Source organism: Toxotes jaculatrix, chromosome 3 (assembly GCF_017976425.1).
Source record: "Toxotes jaculatrix isolate fToxJac2 chromosome 3, fToxJac2.pri, whole genome shotgun sequence".
Classification (NCBI taxonomy): domain Eukaryota; kingdom Metazoa; phylum Chordata; class Actinopteri; family Toxotidae; genus Toxotes; species Toxotes jaculatrix.
In genome coordinates this window covers 15,172,898-15,190,556 of record NC_054396.1, presented here as the reverse complement: position 1 = coordinate 15,190,556, position 17,659 = coordinate 15,172,898, and the positions used below count along the sequence as shown (strand labels likewise).

Here is a 17,659-nt window from a genome sequence, read left to right as displayed (position 1 = left end):
CCCAACACATGTACATGAGAAGACACAGTGAAATTTCACTACATTTATGGATCATAATAAAAGCAGCAGCTTGGTAAAATCTTCAAATTTGCCATGTTAAAAAAAAAAAAACGTAGTCTGTCACTAGTGCCATGTCAACAGACGGTCTCCACAAAGTGGCATTAAAACCCAGCATCAGTAGATGTTTATCCTGGATTTCAACTTTATTGAGACAGGGGTTTGGAAATGTTGACTGCAGTGTTCAAATAGCCTGCTATAGTTCATCTTATTATTGTTTTATGGTGGATTTTCCCTTAAGCAACTTCCTTTATTCCATAACCATTTCAGGAGTCTTTGAGGGGACGGATGCAGCTCAGTGGTCAAGTCTGCTGCCAATTTGATTTATTGGCTGAATTTGGGATTGAGGCTTGATTGAGGGTTATAGAAGCAAAATAACTCCCATCAAATTCTGAAAGAGCTGTTAAAATGAATTCTGTTTATTATTGTGATGTACTGTACAACATCAAACGTTAAATGGATAAATGAAACACATACTGTTGCATACTGAAATGGAAAGTTGAAAGATTCTAACTTTAGAAAGAGACTGAACAGGAGTAAAAAGACACAATTGTATTAGTTGGTGGTGGGTTGAATAAAAGCAACACATTGAGCCTGTCTGTGTGCCTAATGGACCATGAGGACATTTATTCCATTGTGCATCATCAATACAAACCTTCTTATACCTGTGCAACAATCACTCAAATCCTTTAACCCCCAGGACTTGTCACAGGGAACTGAGGCGCATGCATTTAAAAGCTTGTTTTTTCAACTACAAACTGTTTGACTGAAGCAATAAATAAAAGGCTGAGGCATTCCTCTAGGACTTTGTTACAGGTCTGCTGTATTCTAACATAATGCAAAAATTTTACTTGAATATCACTGCTTTTATGTCAGTTAAGGGTTCCCAAGACATGGTACTGTGTGAGGTAAAGGATCTGTAGAGGATTATCTATTCAACCATGAAGTTTGTTTTTACAAACCCTGATTTTTGTGTAGTTTGAATCATCTTTCCTGTTAAAATATGCTCATAAATTAGCATTAATGACCTCAGAGTTTCCAAAGTCTGTTTGCCTTCATTTAGAGCTCACTTTAATCACCACTGTCCCTCTTTATTGGATTTCCCAGGAACAAAGATCTCAAGGTTTAGTCCGTGTGCTGTGGTGTTCTTTTCCCAGGATTCACTAATTTTTGCCTGTTTTGAAAACAGAATAAACCAGTGCTCCTATATGTGTACAACAACCCAGTGAGAAAAAGAACAAGCCTCCCGTTTATTACAGACAAGGGACATACAATTGCCTTCAGACTGAAAAATAATAAATAATTTTATAACAGCATCAAAGTGGATAAATCATTCTTATTGTCTAAAATGGGTACTATTTTTCTATTTAAACTCATTACTGTGAAATATAGCTGATACTAAATGACAAATCAGACTGAAACAATTCATGTTTTATTTTGCAAGCTAACAGTGAAAGCACCTAATTATTAGGCATGTGTTATCTTCAACAGAAAAGGAAACCTGTGGAAGTACATAAAAGCATCTCAAGAATTATATATATATTTTTTAATGCGCTTGCTGTGTTATTGCCACATACATATGAATTCAAGAATTTGGGTTATATATTGATATTATTAATCCTATACCTGCACATTGCTCAACGAGCAGTGGTATTCAATACATTCCCATGAAAACAATAAAACAGACATTCAAAACTTCAAAAGGTGATCCATAAATGGGATTTTCACCCAAATGCAAATGATTAAAATCAAAGCGAACAGTTTTATTTCTCTGTTGTTTATATGGTGTCAGTCAGACTCATCTGTAGTATCATCTTGATCCCCATCTTCCTCTCTGTTAATCTTCTTACTTTCCTCAGAGTCACTCTCCTGGGCCTGGAGAAAAGCACATGAGAAACATTTGGCAAGGAACCAAAGGATCCTGTTTATATAAAGCAGAATTTCAGATACTTCAGGACACAGTGTCTTCGGACTGACACCATATGAACTGTGTCGGCCACTAATCATTAGCTTTTTAGAGAGCTCTACAAGTTATCTTATCAGCCCACTGCTTTCTACAGTTTCAACTGCCTGTTGACAGACATGTATGGTTTAAACTTTACAAAGTAATGACTGACTCAGCAGCAGTAGAAGGACGCTGTTTGTTGTTTGGCTGTCTCTCATACAGTATTACTACTGTGTGCTTAACTCATATTTGGTTTTGTCAACAAACTCTTGGCTAAGTCAGACTGTGATAAACTCAAGGCCTCAAAATGTTACAGAATCAACCCTATTTATTTTCCTTAACAGTATCTAAACCAATATCAGTAACATATATATATGTGGTAAACGCATGTAAAAACTATTACTGCATCAAATTAGAAAAAAATGCCACTTAGAAATTCTGGTTATGGCAGGTACCTCATCCTCGGACTGTTCCTGGCGCAGCGGTGAACGTTGCTGCTGCTCCTCCTCCTCATCATCACTTCCTTGTGACCTCTGAGAAAGAATCTCTTCACCCTGCAGCACACAGTATATAATCCTTCTAAGTCCATTATTCAAAACGCACAGAGACACCATTAATACATGCCCAGCAATAATATACCTTCAGGTTGCGGTTCTTCAGGTTGCCCATCCAAAATGCCTCCTGACAGTTGTTGAGCGTCAGCGTGGCCTTCACTCTGTACACAAACAGCTCCAGGCTCTTCTTCAAGGCTGGCACGTGGTTGGTCAGGCTTGTATCTTGGTGAATCTGGGCAACAACACATTATAACAAGCCTTAATTAATGAGCACCTGAAGATTAGCATATGTACTGTCCAGACTCTTCTTAACCGTCTTATCTTTAACGTTCCAGGAATATTTTTTTTTTTTTTTTTGTACTCCCTGATTGGTAGATTTGGAACTAGTGCATGCTGAGAGATGACATGATGTGTGATCTGTAGCTACCTTGGAATGTCCACACATGTGATGGAGCTGTCTGGTGCTGAGCTGGATGGTCTTCAGTAGGCTCTGGACATCCTCCTTTAAACACAGTGCATCACACATGTTTTTACACAACACATATTGTTTTACTTAATGTCAAGGTATGTGTATTAAAATGTATTTGCCTAAATTTGTAAACTGTACTGATAAGATTATCAGTACAAAATGTCATGAGTGACCCATTCATTGGCTTTTGTTTATATTTAATCAGGAAAAGGGCAAATTAACTTGTGCAAAGTGTACTATAGTTCTAACTTGGTTCCAGAAGTAACAACATTAATATCCATTAACTATTTAAGAGCACGTTCTGGTTTACCAAGGCCGCTCTTATTCAGAACTCACAATGACACTTAAAGGCTGTCACAGAGGAAATTTCATGTGTACCTTGTGCCTTTTGAAACTGTAGTCCAATAGTGGCATCCCCAACTTCAGGAAAGACTCCAAGAAAAGGCGGCCATACTACCAACAACAACATTATAATCAGTTAATACAAAATAACAACAGCGACCCTGTGAATGTGAAATTGTATTGCTGAGCCACCTCACCTTTAGGCACACAGTCAGCACTGGCCTAGAATCAAACACCTGTATGAAGAGATTAGAGATCAAACAGTCGAGCAGATGAATTTAAATTGAAACATGTATTTGTAAATGTACTTTTAAAAAAAAGTGAAATGAAGTGAAATATAAGTGAAAGGTGATTTTTTTTTTTTAAATAAAGCGGCCCTTTGAATTTAACCAGTAGTATAAATTACCCAGCTAAAAAAATAACATATCATGGAACAACTGACCCAATAGCTGTGTGAGCTATGTGCTGGAAACATGTTAGGTCAAAAGTCACAGTCAGTGTAGAATACATTTACAGCCGTATGATAACACTAACAGCTGATGTACCTTAACTAGGTTGACGAGGATGTGAAAGTCTCTGACAGCCAGGTTCCATGTCAGCAGCTTCTCACTCTGAGCCTAGGAGAAGGACACGGGTTACACGGCCTAACTCATGAATTATTTGAGAAGAAACTATTGAGGAGAAGCTGACCATTAATTATGCATCCATACTACACATTCTAAAATACTCTACAGGTTATAAACAAACTGGCATTCACAAACATTTAATAGTGTAACTGTTGATTCGCCACTTTTTAGAAGAGTTGTTTAACAGTGTTTTCCAGATCTGATTATATTGAGCTCTTATATGCATGGAAGTATTGTATAGTGTGACACTTAGTGGCTGACCTCGGTGCTGTCGCTGACTTTGCCAGGAGGAATCTTCCTGACAGCTTTTTCCAGCTCTGCCATCATCACTTTATAGAACACCAGGAATGTTTGCCTGAAGAGGGGAATAAAGAAAGAATGGAAGAAGGAGCCACAGAGTAATAATAATAATAATACAGCTCACTGTTTTTTTTTTTTACTGTGATTATAGTTGATATTTGCAGTTTACGTTACACAGTTACAGTTAACTGTGAGGCCATTGTGAGGCAGACAAATGCCGAACGTGGGAGCACATGGATCCATCTGACTGCAATCTAACCTGCTTCTGTAAAATCACTAACTCACAAGCAGCATGATGGACTGGTGGAGATGAGGATCTACCTGTTGAGAGTGGGATATGATGCAGAGCTCTCATCTTTTGATGCGTTGAGGAGCTCAGGGATTCCTTCTCCTGTTATTTCCTCCACCGCCTTCAGAACGTCATCGACATGTTCCAGGTAGATGCTGCAAAGACGGGGAAATTTCATAATTATAACAAAGCACATGTGATAATAAATGGTGTAAACTAGCTAACAAATGTGTGTCAACACTCACTAAGGAACCATAGTCATTTTTTTCTTTATTATTATCATACACAAAAGACTCATGTAAGACCATGAAGGTTTTTTTAAAGGTTTTACAGAGATAGTGCTCCTGAGAGTTGGAAAGCCAACTTGTCATCGCTCTGTGGTGGTAAAACCACTATTTCTGTTGCTAATCAGCCATCATACTGTGTGAATCAATACCAATATATGTGTGAAAGCTCAAATCCACTGACAAACTATGAGTTAAGCTCTAAAACAAACATCTTGGTTGACTTCCATTCATTCTGCAAGCAACCTTTTTTTTGGTTTACTGAAGGGTAGCCATTTATGACTTATGACAGACACACCTTAGGAGAGTGTGAAGCGCTTCATTGAATTTGTTCCCTCGCTCCTTCTCTCCGTTGGCTGTTACCCAGTCTTGACTCAGGAAACGTTTTGCTAAGGAAGCTAGGAAGAAAAATCAGCCAATTATCATCACAGTCCTTTGGAGAGTAGATAAGCTGATTTAAAAGAGAGAACATGTCAGACTGACCGGTCTGCTCTCTGTAGGCTGCGGGGTTCCCTCCTTTCTCTGACAAAGTGCACACAAGCTGGGAGAGACACAGCGCTGTGCTGAGATTTGGCATTGTGCTGCGGAAGTTCAGCAGGTACTCAAAGCTGTTTCTAAAAAAAAAAAAAAAAAAAAAAAAAAAAAAAACAGGAGGCAAAAGCACATTTTATTTTGCAATCACACAAAAACTTACATGAAACTAATGTACTCCATATTATTAAGCAACTTGTTACTCACTTTACAAGCTGCTCCAGGGTCAAATCAGAACATCTTTCTTTGAGTCGTTCAGCCAAAACTCCCAGAGCTTTCTTCAGTAAGCCTCGCTGACCTGGCAGACTGAATCCAGACCTGACAAATACACACACACACACACACACAGACAAAACTCAACAGGAAACCCCCACACACACACGTTTATACTCCCAAAGGCATACTGCTCTAATGCTCCATAGAGTTGACATGAAAGTCAGTGCCACTGGTCCTTCTCACCAGCTGAAGGTGGTGTTCAGGATCTGCAGGAGCATCTGGTAGCTAGATGACATTAAGTGGTGCTCCTGAACATCTGTGGCAGGTCCATCCACAACACCGTTGTTCTCAGACAGCAGTGTCTGTGAAAACACACACATGTATACAAGCATGAAGGGAATGTTTTCACAGCAGGGAGAGATGTTGCTTTTTCTCATAACTCCACACTGTGATTTTGTACCTGAAAGTGGTTGTGACAGTTCTCTAAGTGTGAGCAGAGGGCAGGCAGCAGCTGGACACAGAAGGAAGCAATATCCTTTGAGCTCCTCTGTTGTAGATGGGAGAAGCCCACACTTTTATCGGTCCTTCCCTGCGCAAGACAAAATAAGATTTGGCTCATGTATGCCTGCATATTACAGTTTTATACAGTTGCAATTAAATACCATTGACACTCAGAGACTATTAACATCTTATCTTACAGTTCATGTGTATTGCAACAGAGCAGCAGGTTTCCCCCACAGAGCCTTTCAAAGGTTTTGTGCCACACCTTTCAAACGCCCGCATGTTGTTCCATTTACCGCTCTGATATATGTTTGTCACCTGTATGCTCACTCTGTTAATGATTTACTTTTTTCTGTACCTTGAGGAAAGGGGCTCTCTTGGCAGGGGCAGCTGTGAGACTGAACTCCAGCTTGCGAAGCATATCCTCCAGCAGGAAGACCAGCTCAGCAGGACCCAGCAGGACCTCCTTTCGCACCTCAATAATGTCAGAATATTACAGGAGTTACTCTGTGTAACTTCCTGTGTATTGACATATGTGGTGCATACATTTGTGCAACAGATTAAAAGCAGCACTCATTGGCATCATTGACATTCATTTCACTGCAATCTAAATGAATCCTTCCAAAAGAAATGATCTCTGTGAGGCCGGATGATAATGTAGTGATGAATGAGTCTGGATTTCTGACTGACATACCCTGATTAGTCTACTGCAAACCTTAATCCCACAAGAGCTTTTTTTCTTCTGTGTTGAAATTGTGGGTTTTGAAATTATCTTCTCTTATTTATTTTTTTAATTTCTGAAAGCTAAAAAGACACTTCTGAGATCAGCCCTCAAGGCCCCAGAGTCTGAAACTCCTAATCTAATTTCTAAATCAAATTAGTAAAAAAAATAAAGTTTTTAAGATTTGTTTTTAGATCAGATTAGAGAGATATTCCTGTTCTTACTTCGGTGTGGAGCTCAGAATCCAACAGAGAGAAAGACAGCAGGCCACACTGCAGCATACTGAGCACCTCCAAGTCCAGCTCCCTGAAAAACTGTCTATAGGACACTAGACTGACTCCTTGCCGGACCTCCTTTTCTTTCTCCTTCTCTGGCTGCTCCTTAAAAAAAAAATAATAATAAAAAATCAAAATCGCCTTTTACATTTACCTTTACATTAAAAATAGTAAAAATAATTTAGAGGTCGAGGTTTACCTGCTGAGTTTCATCTGCTTCAGTCGTCTCGTCAAGCTGAGAGCTGCCTTCAGAGGAACTCTTACCCGGAGCTTTCCTCTTCTTTCCTGTGCCATTTAATAAGATATATGAGTTAGACAGTTTTATAAGTACTAATTCTTTATTTAGAGCATTTGGTTTCATCAAACACAAAACAGAATAAAGTATCTTCTGCTGGTCGTGGTCACCTTTCTTTGCCTTATTCACAGGAGCAGCAGAACTGAGTATAGCGCCATCCGTGCTTTCTCCATCAAAGTTAGCCACAGGTGGAACGTAGCCAGGTGTTCCTGGAAACATAGAGTAAAGAGGATATTATTCTAAAACCAGTAGTAGGACTGTCATCACATGACAGAAGAGTCTGAAACCTCAAAATATCGATAGATCAGAAACTCACCAGCCAAAGCCCTCTCCAACAGCGTCTGAACGTAGGTGATGTTCTGCAGACGAGTCATCACTCCCATCTTCATCTCAGTTTCTTTTTGCCTGCAAAATGCATTTATGACCTTCCGAAAACAGAGGCGTGGCACAGCTTTAGTCACACACATTTTGTCCAAAATCAGTCAAACCCATCTGACAATAACATGCAGTTACCTCTCTGAACCAGTTGATGGTGTGAAAGAGCAAACTACAGAGGAACTCCCTCTCGGCCTTTGACAGGCTCTCTATTTTCTCCACTACATCCATGTCCGTTAGGATCAGGGGGCAGCCTGTGATGCAGGAAATGTCAAAACACAGACACAGTTGTTTTACACCCATAGAAACGACAACACTCCATGTGAGATCTTTAGCCTCCTCGTCCTCACCCAGCAGACCACTAATGTCATCTAGGTCTCCCTGATGCTGCTTCTCCTCACACAATCTCAGGAGGCGAAAAAATGGAGACAGACAGAGGGGAGACACTCGCCTGCACAAAACAGAGCAGTAAACAAATCGAAAATCTCATTGATTAAGGTTTGGGATTAGATATTACACAATAAGCTCAAATTGTAGACTCCACTGCTTAACAGCTTTGATGTCACTTATTAGAACTGGTGATAAGTAGTGGAAGTGGGATGACTGACTTGTTTGCCTTCTTGGTTTGACTCTGCTGCTCTCCTTTGTTCTGGATGTCTTTGGCCAGCAGAGGCAGCAGGTTGATGGTGATGCCTCCCCGACTCTCCTCCGCATCCAGGTCGTACATCACACGAGCTGGGAAAGGGAAGGAACTGGGATACACAGGTAAGAGGGATTAACGGCACTAGGAATAAATATTTAATATTATTTATGTCTAATGCTACTGTCCATCACTAACCCTGTTATTTCTGTGCACAGATCCACCACAAAGTCATGCTCAAAGTCATTTGCGACACTCCTTGCAATGTTTTCCTGTGGGCAGAAAGAATATAAAAGTTCATTTACAGAGTTACTTGACCTACAATTCAAGATCAAGAGATTAAAGAAGCATCTATTAAGATAAGAACTGTGGTGAATGTTTGAGACACACCTGCACCTGTGGGTCCAGAGTAGAGCTCATGATCAGATTGGCCAGTTCATCATAGTACAGAGCTGCAGCCTCAGGTGAGCTTTCACTGCTCGACTTCACGAGCTCCAACAGGGCTGTCACCTGCACCGAGCCAAACACACATGCGTAAGCATATCTACAGACCAGAAGCGCTCTGTAATGAGCTGGCATGTGTAACAAGAATGGAGAAAATACTCCTCAAACATCAACTCTCAACTAATAATGATAGTGAGCAAACCCATAGTTGGTGTACAATGTCTTTGTTAAGACATAAGACTGTACATGAGTCCAAAGCTCCACAATCATCAAATGAAGAATTGTTTATTCACTTTTATATATATAAAGTGAAATTATATAAAGATTATTATCAAATTTATAGACAAAACATACCAGTTGATAAAACACTGTTGTTTATAAACTAAAGTGAACCAAAGTTCTCTTACCAACTTATAAATCCAAAATAAATGCTAAATGTAATTTTAGTCACAGCATTTTGGCTTTTTAAATCAATACAAAAGGATAATCTCAAAGAATTATTTATTGCTTATTCACGAAATACATCCCTACCCCCAATAAAACGAAAGCTGAAGCATATAAAAAAAAATAAGCATTTACTGTTGTCTAAATGTAGCAGAAGTTATGGATTGCTATTACTTACTATGCACCCTTACTGAAAACCACAAATAAGCTGATAACTAAAGAAATTAAAACTAATTAACAATCTCAATTTTCTGGCTACATAAACACTGATCATTCTGATTGTTGTAATGTCTAATAGTTACCTGTCTGAATGTCTCCTGGGGTAACGAGCCATTCTCTGACTCCTTCACTTTAGGCCTGCATGGAGGCAGAGAGAGCGCGATCAAGACACAGAGAGATAAAGTGACAGAATGAAGATGAAAAAACGCCGCTTCTGTGAGCGCCAACGAGAAACAGCTCTCACCTAAAGGCGCCCATGCTGCCGACGATCATGACGGCACCAATGATGCCAATACGCTTGTACTTGGGCACAGTGCTGGAGAGCTGTTTGCGGATCACGATGTGCATGTCATCCTAAGAGGGGAGAAAAAACAAAACAACGAATGGTAGGTCAGTGGAGGAAAAACGACAAGGTAGAAAACAGGTTGTATTAAAAGACTGAGCGGTATCCTTTTCCCGTGACTGTGCACCTGGATGTGTGATCCTTGCTGCTGCTGCCCGAAGGCCAGTCTGCTCAGGAGGTGGAAGAGTCTGCGGATCTGCTGGGGTGTGAGGTTGTCCATGTAATCCAGAATCCCCTGTATAAAAGGCAATGCTTATTTAAAAACTAAAACCAAACACAATGGTAAGATGCTGAATCTCACTATGAGAACCAAAAGGGACTGTTTGCTAGCTGCAAGCTGTTTCAAGGTGTTTTTATTTAGCTCCTGCAATAGCAGATACTTGGATCGCCTCCTTACCTTCACAAAAACAGCATACAGAGCCATTTCTGAGGGCTTTTCTGTAACCAGACCACCGAGAAGCTCCAGAGCCATGTCCACCTCCCCACCCACACCACTGCAGACGTGGGTCACTAAAGAGCCCACCACCTCCTATGAAACATTAGGCAGAAAATAAATAAATCAAATACCTCCTGAAACAGATAAATATGGTTTTTTTTTTTTAATCAATCTAAAACCCACTTGTTGGCAGTAGGAGTCAAACACAGTGAATGATAGTCGGTACATGTGTCCACCAAAAGGCACCACACAGGGGTCAGGAGAGCGAAGCAGAGTCTGAGCCAGAGCCAGGATGGAGGGGAAATACCCTCGCATGACCTGTAGTATTCATCAGTAATAAATACAACACATTCATCAATTATTAATGGATTGCCAAACCACAAAACAAACTATTTCATTGTACTACCTTGTTTATACAAACTCTAAAGCTTGTTTATCTGCACACTGACCCACCTGAGAATAGTCCCTGAAAGTCCTCTGTAGCAGAGCCTCCTGGATCAGTCCAGTCCTCACTTTGACCTTCAGCACCCTCTCTGCCCCCCGTCGGCTCTGGTTGGCATTAGTGGAGTGGAGGATGAACAGCACCAGCATATCTATGACCTGAGATGGCACAGCAGAGACATTTCAGAGAGAGAGAGAGAGAGAGAGAGAGAGAGAGAGAGAGAGAGAGAGAGAGAGAGAGAGAGAGAGAGAGATGCAGTCATATTCACATAGAGACACATATATAAATCAATGCAAAGGAAAACTGAGGAAATGACATTCACCTTATGGTCCTCTGCTTCATCCACAGACTCTATTGCCTGATGAAACACAACACAGAGAAAGTTCACTCACTGAAATGGAGATGAAAAAAACTGAAAAGAAAGAGGTCTTAAAAACTAACTTCCCACCTTGATCCAAGCCTCAGAAATAGTTTTCTGGAATCTCACTGCTGACTTGATGCCGTCCAATATCAATGCAACGCTGCTGCCAGCTGCTGGTTCAAGAGTGGTGCTGCAACAAAGCCAGACTTATTAGATCATGTTAATAAGAATCATATAGTCTACTCCAAAATAAGCTCCTGACAACATGTGCTGACACCAAAATATGAGTAAACTATAATCTGCGTTGTCTTACACTGCTGCTCCTTTGCTCTTCATGCGGCTCTGAGAGGCCTGCAACACAGGAGGCAGAACACACTGCTCCAGCTCCAGCTTCTTACGTAGATTATTCACCACCTACACAGAGGTAAATACATGCAATTCTTCTTGATTTTGAAATAAAAGTATGGTAAGGTAACAGAATTGGTACGATTACTATGTTCTTTTGGGAGTGTTGGCAGTGAATACAACTCAGAGATCCAACCTCATGTGCATCAGAGGCTGAGACAGAGTGCAGGATGAACTTGACAACCACAGGCAGGTCCTCCAGTTGCACAGCAGCCAACGTGGCCATAACTGCTCCACGAACCTGGCAACAGACAGTAACAGTTACCAAGTCTGCACAGTAACATCTATTAGTCCTTCAATAATTTACCACAAAATGAGTGTAACAGAGTGTGTGTGTGTACTACCTCAGTTAGTAAAGAGGAACTGAGGCTGAGACTGGAGAGGGCATCCAGGATGGGGACAGTCAACTGAGTGTTCGTCTGAAGTAAAGAGCTACGCAGAACAGTGATGAGAGAAGTGGTAAGTCTAATCATCAACAGAAAACACGGACACAGTACATGAATCACAGAGCTGTATTAGAGGTTCACTGTGCATACTTGAGCTCCCTGGCTATGTCATTGTGCTGGGCATCTTCCAGTATTTCCGGCAGACTGGTGATAATGTCGCGCTGAACATCCACTGGTGCTACTGACACCAGCTCCATAAGCTTAGCTGCCAACTCCTGCAAATACAGTAACAGAGGGCAGAAGTAAACAAGCACATCGCTGTCTAGAAATTACTGATGACTGATATGAAGAAGAGACTCATGATTACAGACATAATGGAACAGATCAGCGAAAATGCAAACACCTTTAAAACTTCAATGATTGTGGCAGGTGAACAAGCCTGTCATCACAGAAATTACTACCTTGCTGTCCACAACCCTGTCTAGCCATTTCAGCTGGTTAATAATTATGCGTGGAAGACTGAGTCCTCCATCTCCAGCGCTGTGAGGGAGAGAACAAGATGACATTTAGAAAAATAAGACAGTGGGAAAAAAAGTGTGTAAAAAATGGTGCAGATGCTGTAAAGTGAACTCATATTAAATACAGACCCATCTAACATAAATTCAGGCAGTTTCTCAAGCAAGGTGTTAATGATGGAAGTCTGCATGAGAGAAGATCAGATTTGTCAATGGACATTTACATTTCATATTTGTTTTTCTGTGTGATCCTTTGTGAAAAAGTGATGCAGCTGTCTAAACAGATTCTACACCCCAAGTCTTACCTGCAGTATCTCAATGCCCAATAGCATGCGGAGGAGACTTTCCTGGAATGAGCTGACAGAACTACAGCACAGGGAAAAACATGTCAGCCTCTTACACCACACAATCCCCTGACATAAGCTTACTCTAGGTTGTAGCTGTACCGTCTATAAATGAAAGCACTGCCAGAAGTATCCTCTCTAGCATCAAGTTATTTTATGGTGGTTACCTGGTGTCTCCATCAGACAGTTGTGGAACACATGGAAGGAGGCAATTCCTAAACCTCTCAGCGTCCTCAATGTGAGCCTCTAATCCAGTGATGAATTCCTGTACAATCTGAGCAATGAAATATCAATGAAACACAATGGTCTCATGCTAAATACCCAGATTTTTTTTTAGAGATGGTGCGTTTACTTACTCCAGGGTACCTGGGACTCTTCTGTAGTCGTTGCTGTATTCTTTTTTGGAAAACGACTTGGTCGACAGCTAGAGATAAAGATCAGAGAAATCTGAAGCTGAAAAACTGATTTCATTTACTGGCCTGGTATATTGTGAAACTTGAAGTGAGTATGTTTACCGATACTGTTGGATGTGCCACCTTGTTTCAAGGTGACACCTGCCTCTCTCAGAAATACGCTAAATACACTTTCATTTGTCTCTTCGGGAACAGCTTCCTTGGTTTGGCGACCAGTGCTGCGACTCTTCTTTGCTTCTATAGAGAAAAGAGAACAAGCCCTTACTAAATCAGAAAAGATTCCCATATAATATTTCTACTATGCTTTCAATGCTCATCATAGTTGGTGATGAAATTCTTGACATGATGCTTACGGTAGTTTGGTAACTTCACTGTGAAAACCTGGCACATAGTTATGAACTGTTGCGATATTAGATAAAAACCTACTAGTTGCTGTAGTTGCTTCCCCTCCTTTATCCACAGAGGAGCGTCGCTTTTTGCGCATCATCTAAGGAAATTCAAAAGTCAGAAGGTTTTTTCATAGCCAGACAAGGCTAGCATCCGAAATAGCAAGCCTGCTTACATGTTGTTGGTTAGCTTAACTTGACTGTTTCACGTACATAGCAAATATACTGTTGCTAAGGTATTAACCAGTTCAGGAAGGTATTAAATAGCTACGACAGAAAACATTTCATACTTCACGTATGTAACGTTATATCAAGGTTATGATGCTGGCTGTCAAAGTGATTCAGAATGATGAAAATGACACATACTTTTCAGAGACGAGATGATTTTCAGTCCGCAAACAAGTTACAAAACAAAATTCCGCGCCAAACGGTTTAGTGCGTCATCGACGTCCCAGTCAGGGATCATCTTCGTGTATCTTAGCTAATCTGAGATTTTAGTGAGAAATAAATGCCTTCTACGTCGGAGAATTATAAAATAAATCAGTTTCATGTTTTTCTATATAGTTTCTTTGACAGTGGCTGTGATAGCTGTAATCTCTGTTGAACTATTAAAAGCAGGATTTGTTCGACATTACAACTATTACAATGTTTTAGACGGTCCCTAATTTTCTAGCATCGAGAGGCGTGTTTTTTACAAACAACTTGCCTGTTGCCGGGCGGGGTTAAAACACCCTCTTTGTAACATACGGCGGGTCTTTCCGGGATACGCCGTGTAAGGAAACAGACACAACCAAAGAGCATTGTACCTGCGCAACTACATCGAAGAGTATACAATTGATCGAGCGGTTTCACTCCCACTTTCCTCCTTCATAAGAGTTAAGATTTTTACTTACTTACACTTGCTGGGTCAAAATTGTTTTAATGAATGAAATGGTGAAATACTAAATAAAAAGTGTGACATTCTAAATAACCATGAGATTTACGGACTCAAAATTAATTCTGATTGATTATGGCTCGTGCTAAAAATTTTGGCATACTTTACGTAGACTTTATGTTATTTATTCTATTTTGTTTTAAGTTTGACTTACTATTCAACAATGTTGACTTGCTGTCAAAAGATTTATTTTTTATCGTTGTTGGACTTTCATAATAGTGATGGTACACTGGAAAAACCTTTTTTTCAACGGTCTGAACATATATGTATATAGTTTGCACTATATCCACATTCAGACTGAACCATTGCACTATCGGTATTTGTAGGGGAAAAAGTTGTTGTTTTGTTGGTTGTGTTGTTGTTCTGTACTGCCTGAGAGCAAATAACCGGAGTCAAATTCCTTGTTTGAATGCACAAACTTAGCTAATAAAACAGATTCTGATTCACATCGCCCTTCCCGGGGGGAGGGGTTACAGGGTGTGAACTATCTTGGCAGATAAATACACGCTCTTTGACTATAATTCAAAGGTTGACTCCAGGGACTGAAGGAGACAAAGTGACTGTTCGGCGCCAGGGGAATAGTATTACAGTAAAGGAAAGGACTGGGTAGCACAAAAATGGCTAAAAGATTTTACGACCTTACGGCCAAATTATTAACGGGAGAAACCTTTAATTTCTCCTCCCTGCAGGGCAAAGTTGTCCTCATTGAGAATGTCGCGTCTCTCTGAGGTACGACCACCAGGGATTACACCCAGATGAACGAGCTCCACCAGCGGTACGCCAGCAACGGGCTCGTTATCCTGGGGGTGCCCTGCAACCAGTTCGGCCATCAGGTGAGGACATTAATATTATATCTTTAAGGTCTGTTATTTTGTTCATTTTCAGGGGGTTATTATTATTACTTTTTTATTGTTATGTTTTGTTTTTGTTTCTTTTATTTTTATACAATATTAGATGTTATTTTCCCGGAAATAGTTCTGAACTTTTCAAATTCAAAGGTTTTTGTACACGAGAAAATGAAACACGTAATTAATTTGTTCTTACTCAAATGAAATGAGTTTTATTGCGATTTAATTGGAGTTATATTGCTATTTATACATTTAATTTAATGTTTCCAAGTTACTGGGATGTTTTAGGTTTAGATTTACGTAATTGTAGTTAACTTGTAACTACGCAACCGACACAGTTAATTTATTAAAGTGGCTTGGTAGGTAGTTAAATATGAAAAGTAAACCTTTAATGGAAAGATTAATTGTTCCGTGTAAACAAAAGTTGCTGTAGGAAGTTTCGGCAATGAGAGGTATGTAGGAAAGAGGAAATTGTAGGCTGAGCGTGTTGCCAAATACTGTACAAACGGCGTGCTAGACTTTTAAAATTGTTTATCTTCACTCAACGCATATAATTTGTTACAGCTTCGCTCACCATTATAGCGACAATATTAGTAACTCATTAATAGGTGGTCACTGATAAGGATGGTTCATATAATCTGTAGACTTCTTAATGAAAGAAAGAAGCCGATCTATGGAGCGGGTGCTTTCTGTTCAAGAAAAATTTATGCAGCAGGTGTGATCCTGAAGCAAACTGGCTCAAAGCCTGACAAAGCAAGTTATTTATTTTATAGAACGGTTTGCTGATCTGATCAGATAACGGCTCTGTAAATCATCGAATGACTTAAGTGCCATTATTTTAATTGTTCTTAACTATTTAAAACCTTTTCTAAACGTGAAATAATACAGAGCGGAGTACAAATTGTGAGGCTGGACTGCTGAAAGGTGTACTGCTGAGTTTTACACCCCTTTTAATGCTGCAGACCTCAGTTTTCGGCTTGTTTTAACTCCTTATCTTAATGGTTCCATGACAGTATTCTGGTGATCAGTTCTCTCACAGACCACTGTTATAATTCCTGTAATAGGGACCTAAAGCCATGTTAGACTTCATCAGGGAGCTTTGTGAGTGTGACTTGATCTTCCCCCTAAAAGGTCACATTAATATTCCCAAATATTCCTGATTCCTAGAAGGTCACAAGAATAATCTATCACATGATATTCTGTTAACTTCTTCTGTTTTAAGAAGATGCCAATGCTTCTGTGCACCACGGGACTTATCATAATCTTGTGATCAACCCATGCAGGAGAACTGCAAGAATGAAGAAATCCTTCTGTCTCTGAAGTATGTCCGTCCTGGAAATGGCTTTGAGCCGCGGTTTCAGCTCCTGGAGAAAGTGGATGTGAATGGGAAGGATGCTCATCCCCTGTTCATGTTCCTGAGAGAGAGTCTCCCATTCCCCAGTGACGAGCCGTCCACCCTCATGAACGACCCAAAGTTTATCATCTGGAGCCCGGTCTGCAGGAACGACATAGCCTGGAACTTCGAGAAGTTCCTCATCGGGTCTGATGGAGTGCCGTTCAAGCGTTACAGCAGGAGGTTCCTCACCAGCGACATCGAAGGAGACATCAAGAAGCTCCTCAACCTGGCGAGCTAATGAATCGTCCTCCAAAATGTTGTTTTACCATTCTACAGTTTCCACTTGCACCAAGCTCTCAGCACTTAGCCATCATGTGAATCCCTTAACACATGTAGGGAAACACTTTTGTGCTTTCTTTTCCCTCCATAGCTTCTGTAGATGGTTTAACACTTCTCCAGACTGCCTGTGCTCTCTTGTATACGATGGCTGTGTTCTGTTCTTTTACTATATGAAGACATCCTCTGAAACCAACTAAGATGTGAGGGGGGTATCTGATGAAATGTAAAAGGCTGAACGTCTCAGCTCCATTGAGTACATGTAAAGCACTGCTGTGGTTTGAAGTATTAAGAGGAGCAATAAATGATTTTTTCCCCAAATCTTTCTCTGACTCTCTCTAAATGAAATAATTATTTAGCTGTTAATTTAATCTTAACACAACTTCTGATATGATTAGTAACTCTGACAATTTAGGGGTTTTTTTAAACCCCTTAAACAGCATCTTTGGATTTTCATGGAAGTCCTGAATGAAAATTGCTCATTTCTAACATGTTACTGAGCAAATGAAAAGGTTATTTCTGTGGATAAAACATACAGCAATAACACATGTAGCCAAATAATAGGTTTGCACACAACTAAAGTGTGATTACTAATTGTGCTTTTCTAGTGCCCACACCTGATTATAGTATTATATATAATACTATAT

General features: G+C 40.1%; 2 protein-coding genes across 3 annotated transcripts; one reads left to right on the top strand and one right to left on the bottom strand.

Annotated features, from left to right (window-relative positions):
• Window positions 1-1,182: 1,182 nt before the first annotated feature.
• Window positions 1,183-13,949, bottom strand: fancd2 (FA complementation group D2). 2 transcript variants are annotated; one of them, XM_041033894.1, is made up of 44 exons: window positions 13,925-13,949; window positions 13,599-13,659; window positions 13,275-13,409; window positions 13,116-13,183; window positions 12,927-13,033; window positions 12,721-12,781; window positions 12,548-12,600; window positions 12,362-12,440; window positions 12,051-12,175; window positions 11,859-11,946; window positions 11,651-11,755; window positions 11,423-11,523; window positions 11,197-11,299; window positions 11,071-11,106; window positions 10,760-10,906; window positions 10,490-10,624; window positions 10,268-10,399; window positions 9,998-10,105; window positions 9,772-9,881; window positions 9,611-9,665; window positions 8,811-8,930; window positions 8,619-8,692; window positions 8,389-8,532; window positions 8,131-8,231; window positions 7,919-8,034; window positions 7,722-7,830; window positions 7,516-7,614; window positions 7,310-7,404; window positions 7,060-7,215; window positions 6,473-6,589; window positions 6,074-6,202; window positions 5,857-5,975; window positions 5,605-5,715; window positions 5,350-5,480; window positions 5,165-5,264; window positions 4,615-4,737; window positions 4,255-4,348; window positions 3,913-3,984; window positions 3,565-3,603; window positions 3,404-3,478; window positions 2,984-3,058; window positions 2,642-2,788; window positions 2,458-2,556; window positions 1,183-1,932 (listed from the first exon to the last, which is right to left on the bottom strand). In XM_041033894.1, exons 2-44 carry the CDS (start codon window positions 13,657-13,659, stop codon window positions 1,846-1,848), a joined length of 4,341 nt encoding a protein of 1,446 aa, XP_040889828.1. In that variant the 5' UTR covers window positions 13,925-13,949; the 3' UTR covers window positions 1,183-1,845. The 2 variants fall into 2 exon arrangements, with proteins under 2 accessions (XP_040889828.1, XP_040889830.1); XM_041033896.1 differs by having other exon boundaries at window positions 7,310-7,395.
• Window positions 13,950-15,029: 1,080 nt separating this feature from the next.
• On the top strand, window positions 15,030-17,333 carry gpx1b (glutathione peroxidase 1b). The gene is made up of 2 exons (XM_041033235.1): window positions 15,030-15,325; window positions 16,624-17,333. The coding sequence occupies exons 1-2, from the start codon at window positions 15,110-15,112 to the stop codon at window positions 16,972-16,974; spliced, it is 567 nt and encodes a 188-aa protein (XP_040889169.1). The 5' UTR covers window positions 15,030-15,109; the 3' UTR covers window positions 16,975-17,333.
• The last annotated feature ends 326 nt before the right edge of the window (window positions 17,334-17,659 follow it).